A 23,060-nucleotide genomic window follows, 5' to 3' on the forward strand; every position below is an offset into this window, starting at 1 on the left:
GTAAATTGGGCGGAATAGAAATATACCCGGATACGGAATAATCTACCACCTTACAAAGATTAGAGGAAAATAATAATTTACTTTACTTGATCTATCTACCTAGTAAAGAATAGAAGCTAGCCGTCGACTCCCTTGTAATGTATATGAGGTGTTATAAATGAAATTTGCTAGATGTTAGGCAAAATTGTTTTTAATGTAACTTTTACCGGGGTCGCTTAATACATAGTGATGGCTAATAATGCTTAGTTATTCTAGCTTAATGCCAAGACTTAATTTAGATACATTAGAATGCCTTAGGTAGATAGTACATAAAATCTATGTTTTAAATTTAAGATGCCATTGGCATGTAATAGACAATGACACAGTAAAATTCATAAAATTGTTTCAAAATAAAGCTCAGTAGTAAAGACAGGGTTCTTACTGTACACATACACTAAGAAGGTTCACTAAACTGTTCCAGGATACAAACATTTGCTTACTTGTAGGTGCGAAGACTGCAAGGTAGCTGGACGGCATCGGCCAAGCTCCCAAAACTCGATTTAACTTGATTCTTCACAACCGAAATGTTTCATTACAAAGATTTTCACCAAGTCTTATCCATAGAAATTAAGTTGCCAACGTGAATGTGCAAAAGAAATAAATACGGAAAACGAAAGCGAAATACGAAAACCGAAAACTAAAAACGGAAACGCAAACGGAAACGCAAACGGAAAACCCTATTGAACTCCTGGCCACCAATGGTTTTCAGGAGTCCACCCACAACCCATTATCCTCATTTATTTGGGAAGGTAAAGTAACTGGAACATAATTGATGAAACATTGAAATACGTTAGGATGACTAAATTTATAACTATTGTATTTTCCCAGGCGAAGCCATGGGCGAAAAAGAGTGAGATTTTCCTGGAACGAAAAAATTCGTCTTCACATGTTGACTCCAGAAAAATTCTAAATCTCACCAATCGGTGTTGCCAGACGCAACCCGAGTGTGGCCGCTCTCATTTAGTTTGATCATGAAGCCAATTCATTTTTGAATATTTGCGGAACCTAAGGATATATTATAAGAACCGTTTTGTTAATGACTTAACAATAAACAAATGATATTATGGTTTTATTTAATTATTTTGTTTTATTTTTACGACAATTGACAACGAAGCAAACGCCATCTATTGTGGCTCGAATGAACTCTGAACATCGACCCACGCGTAGTTCTGCACCTTGATGCTAGGTGGCACCAACATACTTTGAACAAAATAGATTTTAATTAAAAGCGAAACGCTAGTTAGTAGTTCAAAATTTACAACGTCACAGTATGCTTGCTAGAAAGCTCAACGGTGACGTGCGATGTAAATAAAATAAATAATCTTTTATTTGGGACCACAGCGCACAGTTTACAATTACCTATATATTTGGGACCACAGCGCACAGTTTACAATTACCTATATATTTGGGACCACAGCGCACAGTTTACAATTACCTATATATTTGGGACCACAGCGCACAGTTTACAATTACCTATATATTTGGGACCACAGCGCACAGTTTACAATTACCTATATATTTGGGACCACAGCGCACAGTTTACAATTACCTATATATTTGGGACCACAGCGCACAGTTTACAATTACCTATATATTTGGGACCACAGCGCACAGTTTACAATTACCTATATATTTGGGACCACAGCGCACAGTTTACAATTACCTATATATTTGGGACCACAGCGCACAGTTTACAATTACCTATATATTTGGGACCACAGCGCACAGTTTACAATTACCTATATAAAACACAACAACACCAAATAAACGTATTAGGTACTTACAGGAAAAAAACACGAAGACAAAACAAGATCACAAATACTATCTAATACACTCATTTCAACAACCGACAAAACCACCGCCATTACGTAGCTCTGTTAGACGGTGTGTTGCTGGTGTGATGGTGTGCCATGGTATATAGTTCTACCCAGTTGGTATGACCTCCCTGGCGCAGTGGTGGGAGGTCCCAGGACTCCCAGGTTATTTACGATTTACTTATAAATATTTTTTTTTAAGAATATTAGCCATGTTAAATGACTAATATTCCCCTTTCCTCTCCAAATATGCGTCAAGCTTGTGTGAGGAGTAGGTACGACAATAGTGCAACGGCGGGGCTTGAACCGTCGACCTTTCGGTTTTCAGTCCACTCCTTTACCCGTTGAGCTATTGAGGCTCTAAATACTAAAATACTCAATTCGCCATCTACAAATACGAAACGAAACGAGAACATTTCCTACGTCGATGTCTATGTCGATTTATCGACAGGAGAAAGATAAAAGATCTAATGAAAGGAGAGATGACATAACACGGGTCATTATAAGTTATAAGTCACGCGCCGCGGGCGAAGACTGCGCGCCGCGCGGCCACGAGGGCGAAGACTGCGCGCCGCGCGGCCACGAGGGCGAAGACCGCGCGCCGCGCGGCCACGAGGGCGAAGACCGCGCGCCGCGCGGCCACGAGGGCGAAGACTGCGCGCCGCGCGGCCACGAGGGCGAAGACTGCGCGCCGCGCGGCCACGAGGGCGAAGACTGCGCGCCGCGCGGCCACGAGGGCGAAGACTGCGCGCCGCGCGGCCACGAGGGCGAAGACTGCGCGCCGCGCGGCCACGAGGGCGAAGACTGCGCGCCGCGCGGCCACGAGGGCGAAGACTGCGCGCCGCGCGGCCACGAGGGCGAAGACTGCGCGCCGCGCGGCCACGAGGGCGAAGACTGCGCGCCGCGCGGCCACGAGGGCGAAGACTGCGCGCCGCGCGGCCACGAGGGCGAAGACTGCGCGCCGCGCGGCCACGAGGGCGAAGACTGCGCGCCGCGCGGCCACGAGGGCGAAGACTGCGCGCCGCGCGGCCACGAGGGCGAAGACTGCGCGCCGCGCGGCCACGAGGGCGAAGACTGCGCGCCGCGCGGCCACGAGGCTGCCGCTCAGCCGGAATTTGTTTTTCAGGTTCTACAATGAAAACCAAATAGATAGATTAGAAAATTATAGTTAAGAACGTTGGCCTTCTACTGAAGGATCGGGGCTTCGTTCCCATCAGGTACGCATCCCTAATTTTTCGGAGTTTTAATGGCGAAGGAACCCATCATGAGGAAACCTGCACACCTGAGAGTTCTCCGTAATGTTGTCTCTCTATATTTTGTGATATAGATAGCATCTACATAATCCAACACCACAAAAATCTACTTAGTTAGTTAGGTTTTTTTTAAATCGAATACCTACTAAGCTATCTAATACTAGATGTAGGCTTTTCAAATCCCGTGGGAACTCTTTAATTTTCTAACTCTGTACCAAATTTCAACTGTTGGGTCGTGAAAAGCTAGCCGCCGACAGACAGTAGGTGGGTGCCGCTCGGACGGGCACGCCGGGCGGGCACGCCGGGCGGCCGGCGCGGCGGCGGGGGCCGGCGGGCCCGCGCGGCGCCGGCGGCCTGCGCGGCGGCGGGGGCCGGCGGGCCCGCGCGGCGCCGCTCGGCTCAGTCCGCACTCCGCCGCCGCGCCATGGAGATGGAGCACTTCATCGAGAGCGTGCGCCGCTTCCCGTGCCTTTGGAACACCTCGGCCATCGAGTACCGCGACCAGGAGCTCAAGGACGCCGCCTGGACCGAGGTCATGAAGGAGACCGACCTCTCCTCCGGTGAGTGCTGAGCTGCTGCGTGCGCATACCCCCCGCCCCGCCCCGCCCCCGCCCCCGCCCCCGCCCCGCGCGCATACCTACCTACTGCGTCCTAGACACGTCGCGTCGTCGTAACGAAGAATAAAGCGAGCGTTTCCCAAACTTTATTTCTTGTTGCCCACAGTTTTTTATGCCTTTTTTCGTGATTCGTGACCCATTCTTTTTTGGTTTTTGACCAAGTTACTTGTTAGGTTGAGCTGAGAGTTGAGCTGAGAGTTGAGCTGAGAATTGAGCTGAGAGTTGAGCTGAGAGTTGAGCTTGTCAAATACGAATCGACCTCTGGATCGAAATCTTATAACTACCTACCTACCTACAGTACGCGACAGGTCGAGATGGCAATCAGGGTGGGGATGCCCCGCACAACCCCCGCGCTAACCCGCGTTAGTGCGGGTTTGGTTTTGTTTATTGCGAATATGGGTAAACAGTAAAGATGTTACAAGAACAAAAAGGTACAGCCAAATTCTGCCTGTTAGATTAGCATGCAATATTATATTATGATGATGATAATTGTGTGTAGGTAAGGGGGCGTCCATAAATTACGTGAGATGTTTAAGGGGGAAAGGGGGTCTCGGCAAATATCACGCAATTTTTTTTTCTGATTGAAAAAAATATACTATTTAGGTCCATTTAATCCAGATTGTACATGCTTAATATTTGCACATTGCACGGTGAGCGAAGCAAGCGCGTGTGTTCCGCAAAGTGCGACCCTCACGGATTGTCACAAGACGAGCTAATGAGTTACTGTGCGGAAGCGCCAACGGCTTAGAGCGGCTACATCAGACCGAAGTTGCAGAGCAGATGATTTTACTGAAAATCATATGAACATGTTGGTTCCAATGGTCTCTCTTGAGACCGCGCATGATTCTCCATGGACTGAATTAGAGTAGATATTCTTTTTTAATCACAGTAGTTACGATTTAAGTACCTAGTTACTCTATTGTTACATTTTTATTACACTTATAACTCTCAGCAATATTGATTACTAGTCTTAACTAGTGGTAAATAAAAGCACGAAGCTTTATTTTTCTTTTTACAACAACAATCCAACGCGTTTACGTAAGAAACCCACATTTTGAAAAATCTCACGTGAAATTGGGGGATGGGGGAGGAGGTTGAATAAAATCTCACGACATCCCACCAGGGGGTGAGGGAGGGACAGAATTCAAAAAACACCTCACGTAATTTATGGACGCCCCCTAACAGATAAATAGCGGAGAAGTCGATTAGCTGGTGCTTTTGATTATCGGATTTGATTGTTTTCAATAAATAAATAAATAGTTAGCGACCATGTGTCGGATCCTTATGTCAACACTTAGGCGCCTGCATAGCTGTTGGCATTGATGATGTTTCATCAGATTTTCGGTAACGTTGCAGTGAAGGAGGTGAAGCTGAAATGGAAGAAGCTGCGCGACAGCTACCGCGACGCGCTGAAGCGGCAGAGCGAGCTGCTGGCCAAGGAGCCCGGCGCCGGCGCGCCCGCCAAGAAGACCTACCCCTGGAAGTACATGGCGCCCATGCAGTTCCTGCAGCCGCACATGAATGTGCGGAAAAAGGTACAAATTCTTTTTCTTTTACTTAACTATGACAGAGGATAGTCTTTGGTAGTTATGGGTGTATGTTTGTCGCTCGCTTTTTGATGTCACAGGGCGTGAGGTCAGGCTGAACCACTATTTAGTTGTGATCATCATTGTCAACTGGTAGATGTCCACGGCTGGACATAAATCTCTTATTGGGACTTCCACACATCACGGTCTCACTTCAGCTTCGCAACCAGTCGAACTATATTATGTTTGTGCAATCCGCAGGCCGCCAGCCCACCCGCGCCGCCGTCACGCAGCGCCGCGCAGCGCAACGGCGACGCGCGCTCGTCCGAGGACTCCGACTCGGAGGCCGAGTCCGAGCCCAAGCGCAAGAGCAGCGAGCGCCTCACCGTCATCGATCGCAAGCTGGACTACTTGTGCAAAGTGCGTAAGCCTCACTCCGTAGCTGACTAGTGCTCCCATCTATACATATACATGGCGACGCGCGCTCAATCCGTCGGAACGTTCCCCGTGGACCGGGGATGGTGTGGATGGTATTCACACCCAGCGATTTCCGCAGGTGCAGAGCAAGCGCCGGTTCACGGAGGCCAGCCATCGGGAGCGCAAGCGCGAGGCGCCGCCGGGCGCCGCGCCCGACGCGCTCGACATCTTCTTCAACAGCATGTGCCAGTCCACCAAGCGCTTCCCCTACCCCACGCAGATCAAGATCAAGAAGACGCTGTTCAACGCGGTCATCGAGGCGGAGGAGGCGCTGGTGGCGGAGCAGCAGAGCTACGCGAGCCTGTGGGCGCGCGCCGGCTCCTCGACCAGCAGCGAGGCGGAGGAGGGCGCCGACGACGACAAGGCCTCCTGAGGCGCGCCGCGCGCCGGCGCCGTGGCCGTGCACCCCGCCCTCTACCACTACTACGCCAACTACGCGCACTACGTCGCCTCCACCTCCGCCTCCACCTCCGCCTCCGCCACCGCCGAACACTACGCACCCTGAACTGACTGCGGAGGGGCTGCACTGGACAATAGTGTTAGTGGAATATGATCGGTGTTGACGTCATTTATGGACCAAAGCAAATAATCATTTTGCAAGTTGTTATGTGTAATTATTGTTTTCGGAAAATGTGGGATTGTACGCTAGTGCAAGTGACAAAGCCAGTGCGGGTGTTGTAGCGTTATTGTATTACCAGTCAGCAGTCTTGTAGATAGGGATACTGATAAGTATTTAGATACAACACTGTTGGTCGTACATACAACATCAATGTTAACATAATAAGGCTACCTAGTTGTAGGTTCAAATATGTATGATATCCATCTAGGCGTGAAACCGTCCCGAGTTGATTCCAACAACAAACCAGCAGACTATTGTTGTGTTCATAATGTTGTGTGTAAGGTAGATATGTTCGTGGTATCGACGTAATATATATGTGGTATTGTATATTAGGTTATGTTACACTTTGTATAATAATGAGACTTGCGTGACTGAGAATCCAAGCTAAATGTGAACCTACCTATTTTGCAATTTGCATAGTTACTCATCTTTAATTTTGTACTTTTACAATGATAGATAAATATCTCCTAAGTATAATCTTTTATTACATAACTTTACTTAAATTAAGAAGAATAACTAAGCCAGTGAAAAAAAATTGGTGTGTTATATATTGTGTGTAATAATCTAAACATATAAAATGAAAAGCTTGACTGACTGACTGACTGATCTATCAACGCACACTTGAAACTAACGGATCTCGGATACTGGAGATAGCTATCATGACGTAGACATTCATATACTGTAGTATATATTCATAGTTGTAGTATTGCAACTCATAATATAATAATAAGTACCTACCACCTATTAAGTGTTAGGGATTATTTCATAACTCAAGGTAGTTAGTTGGTATGAATATTTGATGATAATAAATATGATGTTTGTCAAGTGTACTGTGTAAATAGGTAATTATACCTAATTTGTTTAGTTATAATTTAAAAATATTTATAATTTAGATCTTGATTTAGTACACAATTTGTTTTGGTAAAAATAATGTTGTCTTTAATCATTTGTTTTTATCAAAACTTTGCTACCATTCGTTACTATTATCCTCAACCCTAATTAATAACCTCGCCTCGGCAACACGACTATAATTATTATAATTTTATGTTCAAGTTCGGGTGTGTATCGTATTTTTACATTTTGTTAGTAGTAAAAAAAAATAACAAGTAATTTTACCAACCGAAATAACATAATTATTATATATACCTAATTATTATATATACCTAAACTAGATGATTCCCGCGACTTCAGCGCTGATCGCAGGCCGGTCGCGGCGCGTCGCCCCAGTTCCCCACACACACACACAGTACCTACACACCGAAACCGTTAAACTATATAGGTTCCTGGAATGTGCAACAGCTGTTGTCTGTCAAAGGAAACATATGTTTTGTACGATTGTGTGTGTAACGCACCTTTCCAAATTCCGGCCTTCATAGAAACCGAGCGACACAGTTTTTAGCTTCCTGTTTTTTTGTGCCGGAAAAAGTTTTGCAGTACGTTATTGCCATGTGAGTTAAATGAAAGAAACATTTAAATGGCGCAGCATTTGATGGTTTAGCAAACAAAAACTTGCATGGCTTGTCTGGTCCTCCCATAATTGTATATCTTTATTTTTTCGCGTGTAAAACTTTACACGATCCACTAATGTAGGTATATATCCCAGGGCTGGGCGAGGGGTCGCGTCTCACAGTTTGGGAAGCGCTGCTATTTTATTCGACTGTATAATGCGTGATATAAAATTTAACTTCACACGCGCCATTTTATTTTAACCTTTTGTGTCCATGTCAGAAGTACGATTTCAATTCAATTCAATTCAATTCCCAATTATTGGCTAAGTACGATTTCAGTTCGTATTTTAGAGGTGAACCGATTGTTTGACGTGACAGCTGACAGCTGACAGCTGAGTGCTGAGGTAGTGACTTTGTACTGACTATAATCAAAATTTTCCTGTTTATGATATTTTTAAATAAAAAAATTATACTTACTAGTTACGACTAGCTGATGCCCGCGACTTCGCCCGTGCGGATATATTATTATGTATTATAAAAAAATCCGCGGAAATCATGCAAGTATTTTTACAGGATTAAAAGTAGCCTATGTGTTAATCCAAGATAATATTATAATCTATCTCTATAGCAAATAGACAAATCCGTCCAGTAGTTCTTGCGACCAAAGAGTAACAAACACACACACACACACACACACATGACACACATAGGTACAACTCAACTTCACCACAGAGTATGAATAGTACTAACTTCACCTTTATAATATTAGTGTGATTAAAGATTTTATAAATGGATTGAAATGTGTTTTTGCTATATTAGGTATCAGCACTTGCCATACAGCACCGTGTGCTGTGTACTTGCCATACAGCACCGTGTGCTGTGTACTTGCCATACAGCACCGTGTGCTGTGTACTTGCCATACAGCACCGTGTGCTGTGTACTTGCCATACAGCACCGTGTGCTGTGTACTTGCCATACAGCACCGTGTGCTGTGTACTCTAGGTCTGTAGGTCTGTAGCAGGGTGTTACGGATAGCTCAACGGTTAAAGGAGCGGACTGAAAACCGAAAGGTCGCTGGTTCAAACCCCATCCATTGCACTAGTGTCGTGCCTACTCCTAGCACAAACTTTACGCTTAGTTGCAGAGGAAAGGGGAATATTCTGTCAGCATGATAAATTTAAAAAAAATTTGACATCCGCGTCCGCGGATGTGATCTTCGTCTTCTACTATTCTGCATCCGCATCCCCATCTGCAGATATCAAAATATTGGCATTCGCAAGTCGCAACATCCCTGCTGTAGGTACTGTGGTCTGTGGGTAGTGGGTAGTGGGTAGTGCACCCTACCTACAGAGCAGACAGTTCAATATACCTACTGCAGGTATGCGCCACGTGCCGCATGGTTCACGAGCACGCTGACAGACGGACGGACGGACGGACGGACGGACAGCGGAGGCATAGTATAGGGTCCCGGTGGCACCCTTGAAACTGCTATTAGAATTTAACGGATCTAACCATAGGACGTTAGTACTATTATAATATTATTCTGTGCCATAGGGTAGAGGAAAATAAAAAAATCCATACTAATATTATAAATGCGAAAGTGTGTCTGTCTGTCTGTCTGCTAGCTTTTCACGGCCCAACCGTTAAACCGATTTTGATGAAATTTGGTACAGAGATAGCTTGCATCCCGGGGAAGGACACCGTATAAAATCACAATTCACATTTCCCCGTGCAGCTACACTTAGAGTGGCACATGTTCGGGCGCGGCGCAATACGCAAGCACCCCTTGCCTTTGTGTAGCGAGTGTACCGAGGGCGGAGGGGCACACGGCACACGGCACACGGCACACGGCACGCGGCACGCGGCGACACAATGCCTGTCCACTGCAAGCGGCGGCAGGGCTCCACTTGCAGAGGGTGTGGTGGCAGCTAGCGCCGCGCCGCGCTGAGGGGCAGGTGGGGTTTTGTGTAGCGAGTGTACCGAGGGCGGAGGGGCACACGGCACACGGCACACGGCACACGGCACGCGGCACGCGGCACGCGGCGACACAATGCCTGTCCACTGTCAAGGGCAAGGGTGTGGTGGCAGCTAGCGCCGCGCCGCGCTGAGGGGCAGGTGGGGTTTTGTGTAGCGAGTGTACCGAGGGCGGAGGGGCACACGGCACACGGCACACGGCACGCGGCACGCGGCACGCGGCGACACAATGCCTGTCCACTGTCAAGGGCAAGGGTGTGGTGGCAGCTAGCGCCGCGCCGCGCTGAGGGGCAGGTGGGGTTTTGTGTAGCGAGTGTACCGAGGGCGGAGGGGCACACGGCACACGGCACACGGCACACGGCACGCGGCACGCGGCGACACAATGCCGAGGGTGTGGTGGCAGCTAGCGCCGCGCCGCGCTGAGGGGCAGGTGGGGTTTTGTGTAGCGAGTGTACCGAGGGCGGAGGGGCACACGGCACACGGCACACGGCACACGGCACGCGGCACGCGGCGACACAATGCCGAGGGTGTGGTGGCAGCTAGCGCCGCGCCGCGCTGAGGGGCAGGTGGGGTTTTAGAATCACTCATTGTAATCATTTTATAATGATCGCTCAACAGAAGATTCAGTTTATTATTCAGAACTAGAAATAATTTTACCTATACGAAAAGTTAGAGGTGCGGGTAAGGACCGAACCCCCGACCTCCCGAGTGGGAGGCGCACGACTCGCACGGATCCGGCGCTGACACTGGCGCCGGCCGGCACTCCTCAGTCCTCACAGGTACCTCGGGAGGGCAATTACAACAGGGGACATCCTGCGCTCTCAAATTATGGAGGATGAGCGTCGCTCGTAAAAATGATGCCGATTTACGATAAAGGCACCATCCTGCAGCCGGGCGGATCTGCTCGCCCTCGCCTCCGCCCCCGCCTCCGCCCCCGCCTCCGCTCCCGCCGACTGCCGACTTCACTCGGCTCCTTTATGGAAGTGCGAATTTATTGCCGAACTTTGGGACATGTTGTAAAGTTGAGAGCTTTTTAAAAAGAGTCATTAAGAGGGCATAATGTGGACTCGAGCGGAATTTAATAAAACGATATAAAACGATAACGAGTTCTGATAAATTTCAATAATTTTGTAAAGTGGTGATAATAAAAAAAATACCCGGCTGAGTTTGTTGTGGGCTCTTCAGACCTGGGCGCGTTTGGAACCCTCGTAGCTTTAGTTTTAAGTTTGCGTTATAATTATCACCACTATATCTTACAAATCTAACACCATACCAGACCATCAATAAGCGTAATTTATTACCTATTTTGAATAAATCATTTGACTTTGACTTTGACTTTGATACCGCGAGGCGTGAGGTACTGAGGAGCCATGATGATAGTGGCGCCCTCACCCACAGTGCGCCTCCGTCCGTGGCGTTGTCGTTCCCCCAGTCCTGCAACAAGCGGAGCGAGCGATTCCAACAGGAGCCCGTTGGTGAGGCGACTGGCGACTGGCGACTCGACTCTCGAGGCGCCCATGCCGTAGGCAGGTAGATTGTACGAGCGGCGGCGGGCCTCATTACGTGCTTCAATATACGTAAGCGAAGCTGCGAACATTTTATATTAGCTAGGTACCTGAATCGTTTGTAGAACGGTTCGTATTACGAACGCCTTATATAAAAACTACTTATTGAAAATAAAAAGTGACGAGAACGGCGCTCGTCCGAGGTGCCGCGGCCGTGGCGAACACGTGGCGAATCGATACCCGGCCGAGTGGCATTTGTAAAAGTAGCCCGCGGCCGGGCGGAGCGTCTGTGCTCTTGCTCGCTCGCGTGCGTGCGTGCGTGTCGGCGCGAGCGAGCGGGACGGACGCGCTTCCCGCTGCGCGCGCGTGTCTGCCGCCATGCGCGTCGCCGTGTCTGCTCCGCGCGCTCGCGGCGAGGGGACGTGCGCGGTGCGGCGATGAAGCGCGCCCGCGAGGCGGAGGCGGAGGCGGAGGCGGAGGTGAAGGCGGAGGTGGGGCGCATGGTGGACTCGTCGCAGGCGGACGACCGGCGGCTCATCCGGCTGGTGCGCGCGCGGCGCCTGCTGTACGCGCGCAACAACATGCCGGTGGCGAGCTACTACACGCAGGTCAAGAGCCTGTGGGACGACGTGGCGCAGCACATGGGCTGGAGCGGTACGAGCGACATACATACATACACCTACCTAACATTTGTTATGTAGGTATACCGCAGCTACAGCGGATCGGAAGGTCCGAGGTTCGATCCGATCACTCGCTCTAACGGTGCGGTGAAGGAAAACATTGTTTGCCTGAGAGTTTTCCACAACTCAAAGGTGTGTGAACTGAACCAATCCGTACTCGGCTAGCGTGGCGGACTATGGCCTTAACCCTTCTCATTCTGAGAGGAGACCCGTGCTCAGTAATGAGGTAATGTGTTGACAGTTGACACTTGATGACGATGATTTGGTAAGTACATGAAGCAGCTGTATGTAGATCAGGGGGCACGGCAGTGCTCCCGCCAAGACGAGCCAAACTAAAGGACTACGTACTACGTACGCACTACGTACTTTTTCTCGAAGCGTTTCGTCGTATTTTCGAGCAGTCATAGCTTCGGTCTGGATGACGCTAGAAAGCTGAAATTTTCAGGATAAGGTGTCCTCCAGCAAACTTATTAAAAATATTAAGTATTATTTAGGTATCTAACTTTTACAGTTTCAGATTTATTGAGGGTTATTCCCGTTGAGTCACACCCCCGTGTGTAACACTGTGACACAAGGTGCCTAAAATTTCAAAACATTCCCGTTGAGTAACACTGTTACACAACGGGAATTAATTTGAACTTGTTGGCACCTTGTGTCACACCTACATAAATACATATTATTGCGCGTGTATCAAGTACTAACTGATTGTGCACTTTTCCGGGATGTTATTTATTTATAAATACAAGATGGCGGACATGATTTTTTTTACAAAAAATTGACATGGGTGTCGTTTTTAGGGTTTTCGAGGGTGCTGAATTTGATGATGACATTTATTCTGAAATCCAAGATGGCGGACATGATTTTTTTTACAAAAAATTGACATGGGTGTCGTTTTCAGGGTTTTAGAGGGTGCTGAATTTGATGATGACATTTATACTGAAATCCAAGATGGCGGACATGATTTTTTTACAAAAATTGACATGGGTGTCGTTTTCAGGGTTTTCGAGGGTGCTGAATTTGATGATGACATTTATTCTGAAATCCAAGATGGCCGACATGGATTTTTTTACAAAAAATAGACATGGGTTTCGTTTTCAGGGTTTTCGAGGGTGCTGAATTGGATGATGACATTTATTTTGAAATCCAAGATGGCCGACATGGATTTTTTACAAAAAATAGACATGGGTGTCGTTTTCAGGGTTTTCGAGGGTGCTGAATTTGATGATGACATTTATTCTGAAATCCAAGATGGCGGACATGATTTTTTTTACAAAAAATTGACATGGGTGTCGTTTTCAGGGTATTCGAGGGTGCTGAATTTGATGATGACATTTATTCTGAAATCCAAGATGGCCGACATGGATTTTTTTACAAAAAATAGACATGGGTGTCGTTTTCAGGGTTTTCGAGGGTGCTGAATTTGATGATGACATTTATTTTCAAATCCAAGATGGCCGACATGGATTTTTTACAAAAAATAGACATGGGTGTCGTTTTCAGGGTTTTCGAGGGTGCTGAATTTGATGGTGACATTTATTTTGAAATCCAAGATGGCCGACATGGATTTTTTACAAAAAAATTGACATGGGTGTCGTTTTAGGGTTTTTGAGGGTGCTGAATGTGATGATGACATTTATTTTTAAATCCAAGATAGCCGACATGGATTTTTTACAAAAAATAGACATGGGTGTCGTTTTCAGGGTTTTCGAGGGTGCTGAATTTGATGATGACATTTATTTTGAAATCCAAGATGGCCGACATGGATTTTTTACAAAAAATAGACATGGGTGTCGTTTTCAGGGTTTTCGAGGGTGCTGAATTTGATAATGACATTTATTCTGAAATCCAAGATGGCGGACATGATTTTTTTTACAAAAAATTGACATGGGTGTCGTTTTCAGGGTTTTCGAGGGTGCTGAATTTGATGATGACATTTATTCTGAAATCCAAGATGGCCGACATGGATTTTTTTACAAAAAATAGACATGGGTGTCGTTTTCAGGGTTTTCGAGGGTGCTGAATTTGATGATGACATTTATTCTGAAATCCAAGATGGCCGACATGGATTTTTTACAAAAAATAGACATGGGTGTCGTTTTCAGGGTTTTCGAGGGTGCTGAATTCGATGGTGACATTTATTTTGAAATCCAAGATGGCCGACATGGATTTTTTACAAAAAATAGACATGGGTGTCGTTTTAGGGTTTTTGAGCGTGCTGAATTTGATGAACCATTTATTTTCAAATCCAAGATGGCCACAATGGATTTCTTACAAAAAATAGACATGGGTGTCGTTTTCAGGGTTTTCGAGGGTGTTGAATTTGATGGTGACATTTATTTTGAAATCCAAGATGGCCAACATAGATTATTTACAAAAAATAGACATGGGTGTCGTTTTCAAGGTTTTTGAGGGTGCTGAATTGGATGATGACATTTATTTTGAAATCCAAGATGGCCGACATGGATTTTTTTTTAAAAATAGACATGGGTGTCGTTTTCAGGGTTTTCCAGGGTGCTGAGTTTGATGATGACATTTAATTTTAAATCCAACCCTGAAAACGACACCCATGTCTACTTTTTGTAAAAAAAATCATGTCCGCCATCTTGGATTTCAGAATAAATGTCATCATCAAATTCAGCACCCTCGAAAACCCTGAAAACGACACCCATGTCAATTTTTTGTAAAAAATCCATGTCGGCCATCTTGGATTTCAGAATAAATGTCATCATCAAATTCAGCACCCTCGAAAACCCTGAAAACGACACCCATGTCTATTTTTTGTAAAAAATCCATGTCGGCCATCTTGGATTTCAAAATAAATGTCATCATCCAATTCAGCACCCTCGAAAACCCTGAAAACGACACCCATGTCAATTTTTTGTAAAAAAATCCATGTCAGCCATCTTGGATTTCAAAATAAATGTCATCATCAAATTCAGCACCCTCAAAAACCCTAAAACGACCCCCATGTCAATTTTTTTGTAAAAAATCCATGTCGGCCATCTTGGATTTCAAAATAAATGTCACCATCAAATTCAGCACCCTCGAAAACCCTGAAAACGACACCCATGTCTATTTTTTGTAAAAAATCCATGTCGGCCATCTTGGATTTCAAAATAAATGTCATCATCCAATTCAGCACCCTCGAAACCCCTGAAAACGACACCCATGTCAATTTTTTGTAAAAAAATCCATGTCAGCCATCTTGGATTTCAAAATAAATGTCATCATCAAATTCAGCACCCTCAAAAACCCTAAAACGACCCCCATGACAATTTTTTTGTAAAAAATCCATGTCGGCCATCTTGGATTTCAAAATAAATGTCACCATCAAATTCAGCACCCTCGAAAACCCTGAAAACGACACCCATGTCTATTTTTTGTAAAAAAATCATGTCCGCCATCTTGGATTTCAGAATAAATGTCATCATCAAATTCAGCACCCTCGAAAACCCTGAAAACGACACCCATGTCTATTTTTTGAAAAAAATCCATGTCGGCCATCTTGGATTTCAAAATAAATGTCATCATCCAATTCAGCACCCTTGAAAACCCTGAAAACGACACCCATGTCAATTTTTTGTAAAAAATCCATGTCGGCCATCTTGGATTTCAGAATAAATGTCATCATCAAATTCAGCACCCTCGAAAACCCTAAAAACGACACCCATGTCAATTTTTTGTAAAAAAATTTATGTCCGCCATCTTGTATTTATAAATAAATAACATCCCGGAAAAGTGCACAATCAGTTAATACACCTCTGGCTTAGCAGTCATCGTCTCTAACCATAATACATAAATTCGAAAAAAATGTAATTTGTAATGAGTTTGTATATGGACCTACTTATGCAACATGGAACCAATCCACACACATGCCAAAATTGAGATAAGTATACAGAAAGCTTTTAAAATGCACCTTCTATCAACCCTGTAAAAATCAAAATGATCTGACAATTCTAACATACTAAAACATTTCTATGACAAAGTTATCAGTCCACATTTTAACAGTTGTTCAATAAACTAACAAGATACATGTCCCATGGTAACCTGACAATCTAAGAAATCATTGAATTTTTATTTTTTTCATAAAGACCCATACCACATGGTCCCTTTTTATAAATCAATTTTGCAGAACCATGCGGGTTGGTTCTTGTTTGCAATAAAAATATGTCATAGTTCTATATTTTTACAAAGACTCGCATTACTTGGTCCCTTGTTGATATAAATCAATATTTACAACATCTAAGAAAACATGTCCTTTGAATCTGTGTTGTTTAATAAATTTCTTGGAAAAATTATTTATTAAAGTCAGTGATACCTAGTTACATTATTGTGATTCGCTAGTTTTTCTAAATTCAATTCAATTTTTCCCAAAATAACTACATTTTGAGTGGTAATTTTGTTTTGGTATGAATATGGCAACTTAATCTAATTTAATGGTAGATAAGTAGGTAATAATATTACAAAGGCAACACTGTGCTTTAAAGCAGATTAGATCAGCTCGTTGTGTGATTTGTAAATTAATTTACTATTTCCAACAATGAAGAGAGAATAAATATCAGGAGACAAACTATGATTTCTAGCTGCCGCCACTTAATTTTTTTTATTTAGCTTTGACCCTTACCACCTTAGAGTAAAACTTAGCACAGATATTCCTTGAGTTATTCTAACATTAAGAAATATACGTCTATTAGGTCTTTTCGTCACCTATACCCCAAAAGTCAGTCAGTGCATCATATCGGTTATGACTTACGGTGCCGAAACATGGACACTGACAGCCAGGCTAGTCCACAAATTCCAAATCGCTCGAAGCATTTGAAGAGAAAAGTTCGAAAAGAAGTAATTCGCCATAGAACTAAAGCACATATAATAGATAATATGGCTCTTGAGGCTAGCACAATGAAGTAGCAGTGGGCTTGTCAGAAAACTGCTCAACCAAAGACTGTTGATAGCTGCTGAAATCGTAAGCTCCCCAGTGGCGACCGTAACTTGGAAAACGTATATCGGGACGCCCTATACGAGTATGGAGCACCCCCTGTGTGGTGTGTGGAGCGATGACATTCAGAGAGTGGCTACCATCAAATGAATGCAAAAAGTTTAAGATAGAAGAGGCCTGTGTCCAACAGCAGATGCAACTATAAAAAGACGATGACTTTAAGCGTTAACGTAGTTGTAGCGAATTTATAAACGAAATTTGCGATACGCACTTACCAAGTATAAGATATCGCACTACACCGATGATACTACCTTGTTTGCACCAGTGCTCGTCATATGGAAGAGCTACTTCTCAAAATGAAGTGTTTTAGTCTTAAGAGTTCAGATTAAAAATAAACTGCAGTAAATCTATGACGATGGTTGTAGACCGCACCAACAATAACTCGCCCGAAGTTACTCAAACTCTGAACTGGGAGGCTGTCCTATCCTGCATTTCTTGGTGCTTTAATCTCGAACAATGATGGTTGTGTAAAAGAAGTGAAGCGACTATGGCGATAGCAAGAACTGCAATGGAAAGGCTGAGGAAAATATGGAAAAACAGAAAGAAACATCACAAAAGCTACGAAGATCCGGCTTGTTTGGACATTTGTTTTTCTAATTTTTATACGCTGCGAAGATGTGAACTCTGCGACTGATTGAGAAGAAGATTGACGCTCTGGAGATGTGGTGCTGGAGGCGAAGAGTCTCATTGAACGAATTTCGCACCAACGACGTCTCTATACTCCAAGAACTGGGCATTAAACAACGTCTTTTGGCGCTAGTGCAAAGTCGCATGTTCTTCGGACATGTCTCCCGGCATTAGAGTGACTCCATTGAGCGTCTTGTAGTGCATGGCAAGGTGGAAGGTATCAGAGGGCGAGGAAGGTCACTTAAGCGATGGCCCGACCAGATTAAGTCCGCTGTGGGTGGTCTCGTGCGCGAATGTACCAGACTATCAGCCAGAAGGCGACAAGTGGCGAATGCTCTTGAGGCGTAAAACATCACTTCGTGAAAACGTCACTTCGTGATGACCACAGCCACACTGCCAAGAATATTACGACGGAGCAGAAGAATATACGTGCAATCTAACCATTTTAGCCATCCTACCTGTATTAGCCTAACTTTGTGAGAAGTCTCTATTATTATTAAAAAAAAAAAGCTGACTGACTGACTAATCTATCACCACACAACTCAAACCACTGGACGGATCAGCTGAAATTTGGCATGTAGACAGAGCTATTATGACATCCGCTAAGAAAGGTTTTTGAAATTTAAAATAGGGGTTTGAGATTAGTGCAGTCCACGCGGACGTAGTCACGGGCACAAATGACAACTCATTCATGATTTTTATTTCATTTCAACAATAATTAATAGGATAATATGCGTTTTTTTAAATTTTTACTATAAAATTATGGCAATGTAACAAGGAACCAACCCACACACAGGTAATTTTCTACAAGGAACCATGACTTCTTTTTTATATTATTATTAAAACTGTTAATATTTTTCATCAATATTATATTTGTATAGATAGTATAAACTATGTCCTACAATATTGTGAATAAACTTTATTCAAAATAACAAACATATCAAACGTACACAAAATTTTCACTTAAACGGCTTTTTCTCAAAACTATCATCGTGTGGGTTGATTCCATGTCGCATAAGTAGGTCCATATATAGGTCGAGATACCTATACAACCTCATGATAAGTGCAAAATGTTACTGGCACTATAGAAATAGAAATTACAAAAAAAATCTAGGGTAGGTACCTACTACCTGCCAAAAAGGAATGAAATCCCACCAAAAACATTTCATGTAAATTTGGTTGCCAAGACTCACAAGTTCATGATGCTTTCACTGTTAAAAAGTTATGAGATCTCTAGTAGAGCCAAGCCCCTAGCTGAGCTTCGATTTGTGCTGCCCGTGGGCCTTATGTCCCAAGTCCAAAGTATATAGCTCTTAAGTGCTCTTGACTGTATCACATTTATAATATTACTAGCTGATCCCCGCGGCTTCGCCCGCGTAGATTTAGGTTTTTAAAGATCCCGTATAGCCTATGTCACTCAGGAATAATGTAGCTTTCTACTGGTGAAAGAATTTTTAAAATCGGTTCAGTAGTTCTAAAGATTACCCCCTACAAACAAACTTAACGACATTACCTCTTTATATAATACAACGGGCCGTGCAGCAGAAATCGTAATATTTTATTTCGCCATAACTTCAAAACCAAACGTCCAATTTTAATCATTCAAAGACCAAATATTATCTCCATAAACTGTTCTTAGTGATGAAATCATTTCTTTTGATAAGGATTAATAGCATGAGTAAAATAAACGCGTTTAAATGTAGTCCAAAAAAAATTCAAGATTTTTAAATAAAAAAATGGTTGCTGTGCCTCACTCGACATAGATGGGTATAGTGTGTCGCGGACTTTTTTGTAGATATTTATAAGATCTACAATTAATTAGAACATTTTATGGTTCTATCTTTTATAGTTTAGGCAGCGTACGCAAAATAAGTAACTTTTCTGGTTGATTTTTTACACCTTGTGTCCGAAAAACCCAAATATCTTACGGAACCCTATTTTTTTCCAAAATAAAATATAGCCTATGTTACTCGTGGATAATGTAGCTTTCGAATGGTGAAAGAATTTTTAAAATCGGTCCAGTAGTTTTTGAGCCTATTCAGTACAAACAAACAAACAAACAAACAAACAAACAAACAAACAAACAAACAAACAAACAAACAAACAAACAAACAAACAAAGTTTTCCTCGGACTTTTTTGTAGATATTTATAAGATCTACAATTAATTAGAACATTTTATGGTTCTATCTTTTATAGTTTAGGCAGCGTACGCAAAATAAGTAACTTTTCTGGTTGATTTTTTACACCTTGTGTCCGAAAAACCCAAATATCTTACGGAACCCTATTTTTTTCCAAAATAAAATATAGCCTATGTTACTCGTGGATAATGTAGCTTTCGAATGGTGAAAGAATTTTTAAAATCGGTCCAGTAGTTTTTGAGCCTATTCAGTACAAACAAACAAACAAACAAACAAACAAACAAACAAACAAACAAACAAACAAACAAACAAACAAAGTTTTCCTCTTTATAATATTAGTGTAGAAATAACAAATAACTCTACTTATAAGCCTTGATTCTACAATTCCTACATCTTGGTAAAAAAAGTGTGGCTTGGCGTTGGCAAAAAATTCAGCACCTTCGAAAACCCTGAAAACGACACCCATGTCTATTTTTTGTAAAAAATCAATGTCGGCCATCTTGGATTTGAAAATAAATGTCATCATCAAATTCAGCACCCTCGAAAACCCTAAAAACGACACCCATGTCTATTTTTTGTAAAAAAATCCATGTCGGCCATCTTGGATTTAAAAATAAATAACATCCCTGAAAAGTGCACAATCAGTTAATACTTGATACACGCGCAATAATATGTATTTATGTAGGTGTGACACAAGGTGTCTTGTGTCACAGTGCTACACACGGGGGTGTGACTCAACGGGAATGTTTTGAAAGTGTTGGCACCTTGTGTCACAGTGCTACACACGGGGCCCGGGGATGTGACTCAACGGGAATAGCCCCCATGAGCTACCGCTATACAAAACATCACATCATTGTATTACTACAGTCCAAGGCCCTACAAGATCGTAACTGCTACAATATCGTGTCGTCTCTCCCCGCAGTGGCGGACGTGCGGCGCAAGTGGTCGCACATCCGCAACTCGTACTCGCGGCACCTGCGCAACGAGATGCACGGCACGTGCACGACGCGCGGCCGCATGGTGTCGCGCTGGTACCTCGCCGACGAGCTGGAGTTCCTGCGCGAGCACATGGCCACCGACATGTGAGTCCTTACCGCCCACTGCGCAGGTACAGTGGACGTGCGGCGCAAGTGGTCGCACATCCGCAACTCGTACTCGCGGCACCTGCGCAACGAGATGCACGGCACGTGCACGACGCGCGGCCGCATGGTGTCGCGCTGGTACCTCGCCGACGAGCTGGAGTTCCTGCGCGAGCACATGGCCACCGACATGTGAGTCCTTACCGCCCACTGCGCAGGTACAGTGGACGTGCGGCGCAAGTGGTCGCACATCCGCAACTCGTACTCGCGGCACCTGCGCAACGAGATGCACGGCACGTGCACGACGCGCGGCCGCATGGTGTCGCGCTGGTACCTCGCCGACGAGCTGGAGTTCCTGCGCGAGCACATGGCCACCGACATGTGAGTCCTTACCGCCCACTGCGCAGGTACAGTGGACGTGCGGCGCAAGTGGTCGCACATCCGCAACTCGTACTCGCGGCACCTGCGCAACGAGATGCACGGCACGTGCACGACGCGCGGCCGCATGGTGTCGCGCTGGTACCTCGCCGACGAGCTGGAGTTCCTGCGCGAGCACATGGCCACCGACATGTGAGTCCTTACCGCCCACTGCGCAGGTACAGTGGACGTGCGGCGCAAGTGGTCGCACATCCGCAACTCGTACTCGCGGCACCTGCGCAACGAGATGCACGGCACGTGCACGACGCGCGGCCGCATGGTGTCGCGCTGGTACCTCGCCGACGAGCTGGAGTTCCTGCGCGAGCACATGGCCACCGACATGTGAGTCCTTACCGCCCACTGCGCAGGTACAGTGGACGTGCGGCGCAAGTGGTCGCACATCCGCAACTCGTACTCGCGGCACCTGCGCAACGAGATGCACGGCACGTGCACGACGCGCGGCCGCATGGTGTCGCGCTGGTACCTCGCCGACGAGCTGGAGTTCCTGCGCGAGCACATGGCCACCGACATGTGAGTCCTTACCGCCCACTGCGCAGGTACAGTGGACGTGCGGCGCAAGTGGTCGCACATCCGCAACTCGTACTCGCGGCACCTGCGCAACGAGATGCACGGCACGTGCACGACGCGCGGCCGCATGGTGTCGCGCTGGTACCTCGCCGACGAGCTGGAGTTCCTGCGCGAGCACATGGCCACCGACATGTGAGTCCTTACCGCCCACTGCGCAGGTACAGTGGACGTGCGGCGCAAGTGGTCGCACATCCGCAACTCGTACTCGCGGCACCTGCGCAACGAGATGCACGGCACGTGCACGACGCGCGGCCGCATGGTGTCGCGCTGGTACCTCGCCGACGAGCTGGAGTTCCTGCGCGAGCACATGGCCACCGACATGTGAGTCCTTACCGCCCACTGCGCAGGTACAGTGGACGTGCGGCGCAAGTGGTCGCACATCCGCAACTCGTACTCGCGGCACCTGCGCAACGAGATGCACGGCACGTGCACGACGCGCGGCCGCATGGTGTCGCGCTGGTACCTCGCCGACGAGCTGGAGTTCCTGCGCGAGCACATGGCCACCGACATGTGAGTCCTTACCGCCCACTGCGCAGGTACAGTGGACGTGCGGCGCAAGTGGTCGCACATCCGCAACTCGTACTCGCGGCACCTGCGCAACGAGATGCACGGCACGTGCACGACGCGCGGCCGCATGGTGTCGCGCTGGTACCTCGCCGACGAGCTGGAGTTCCTGCGCGAGCACATGGCCACCGACATGTGAGTCCTTACCGCCCACTGCGCAGGTACAGTGGACGTGCGGCGCAAGTGGTCGCACATCCGCAACTCGTACTCGCGGCACCTGCGCAACGAGATGCACGGCACGTGCACGACGCGCGGCCGCATGGTGTCGCGCTGGTACCTCGCCGACGAGCTGGAGTTCCTGCGCGAGCACATGGCCACCGACATGTGAGTCCTTACCGCCCACTGCGCAGGTACAGTGGACGTGCGGCGCAAGTGGTCGCACATCCGCAACTCGTACTCGCGGCACCTGCGCAACGAGATGCACGGCACGTGCACGACGCGCGGCCGCATGGTGTCGCGCTGGTACCTCGCCGACGAGCTGGAGTTCCTGCGCGAGCACATGGCCACCGACATGTGAGTCCTTACCGCCCACTGCGCAGGTACAGTGGACGTGCGGCGCAAGTGGTCGCACATCCGCAACTCGTACTCGCGGCACCTGCGCAACGAGATGCACGGCACGTGCACGACGCGCGGCCGCATGGTGTCGCGCTGGTACCTCGCCGACGAGCTGGAGTTCCTGCGCGAGCACATGGCCACCG

General features: G+C 46.1%; 3 protein-coding genes across 3 annotated transcripts; 2 read left to right on the forward strand and 1 right to left on the reverse strand.

Moving 5' to 3' along the window:
- Positions 1-3,521: 3,521 nt before the first annotated feature.
- LOC117991317 (uncharacterized) lies at positions 3,522-7,288 on the forward strand. The gene is made up of 4 exons (XM_034978879.2): positions 3,522-3,666; positions 5,080-5,258; positions 5,511-5,669; positions 5,806-7,288. Exons 1-4 carry the CDS (start codon positions 3,531-3,533, stop codon positions 6,097-6,099), a joined length of 768 nt encoding a protein of 255 aa, XP_034834770.1. The 5' UTR covers positions 3,522-3,530; the 3' UTR covers positions 6,100-7,288.
- Positions 7,289-9,534: 2,246 nt separating this feature from the next.
- On the reverse strand, positions 9,535-10,355 carry LOC138403687 (keratin-associated protein 10-12-like). The gene is made up of 2 exons (XM_069505110.1): positions 10,113-10,355; positions 9,535-10,050 (listed from the first exon to the last, which is right to left on the reverse strand). The coding sequence occupies exons 1-2, from the start codon at positions 10,353-10,355 to the stop codon at positions 9,535-9,537; spliced, it is 759 nt and encodes a 252-aa protein (XP_069361211.1).
- Positions 10,356-11,576: 1,221 nt separating this feature from the next.
- LOC117991427 (uncharacterized) lies at positions 11,577-20,937 on the forward strand. Its single transcript, XM_034979026.2, has 2 exons — positions 11,577-11,926; positions 20,637-20,937. Exons 1-2 carry the CDS (start codon positions 11,710-11,712, stop codon positions 20,798-20,800), a joined length of 381 nt encoding a protein of 126 aa, XP_034834917.2. The 5' UTR covers positions 11,577-11,709; the 3' UTR covers positions 20,801-20,937.
- The last annotated feature ends 2,123 nt before the right edge of the window (positions 20,938-23,060 follow it).

Source organism: Maniola hyperantus, chromosome 19 (assembly GCF_902806685.2).
Source record: "Maniola hyperantus chromosome 19, iAphHyp1.2, whole genome shotgun sequence".
In the NCBI taxonomy this organism is placed as follows: domain Eukaryota; kingdom Metazoa; phylum Arthropoda; class Insecta; order Lepidoptera; family Nymphalidae; genus Maniola; species Maniola hyperantus.

Excerpts from the sequence above, each read along its gene's own strand:
- LOC117991317 (XM_034978879.2), top strand. The coding sequence starts at position 3,531 with ATGGAGATGGAGCACTTCATCGAGAGCGTGCGCCGCTTCCCGTGCCTT. Across the intron at positions 5,259-5,510 it reads ACATGAATGTGCGGAAAAAG|GCCGCCAGCCCACCCGCGCC; the intron begins GTACAAATTCTT and ends TGCAATCCGCAG. Across the intron at positions 5,670-5,805 it reads AGCTGGACTACTTGTGCAAA|GTGCAGAGCAAGCGCCGGTT; the intron begins GTGCGTAAGCCT and ends CGATTTCCGCAG.
- LOC138403687 (XM_069505110.1), bottom strand. The coding sequence starts at position 10,355 with ATGAGTGATTCTAAAACCCCACCTGCCCCTCAGCGCGGCGCGGCGCTA. Across the intron at positions 10,051-10,112 it reads CGTGCCGTGTGCCGTGTGCC|CGCGGCGCGGCGCTAGCTGC; the intron begins GTGTGCCGTGTG and ends CCTGCCCCTCAG.
- LOC117991427 (XM_034979026.2), top strand. The coding sequence starts at position 11,710 with ATGAAGCGCGCCCGCGAGGCGGAGGCGGAGGCGGAGGCGGAGGTGAAG. Across the intron at positions 11,927-20,636 it reads GCAGCACATGGGCTGGAGCG|TGGCGGACGTGCGGCGCAAG; the intron begins GTACGAGCGACA and ends CTCTCCCCGCAG.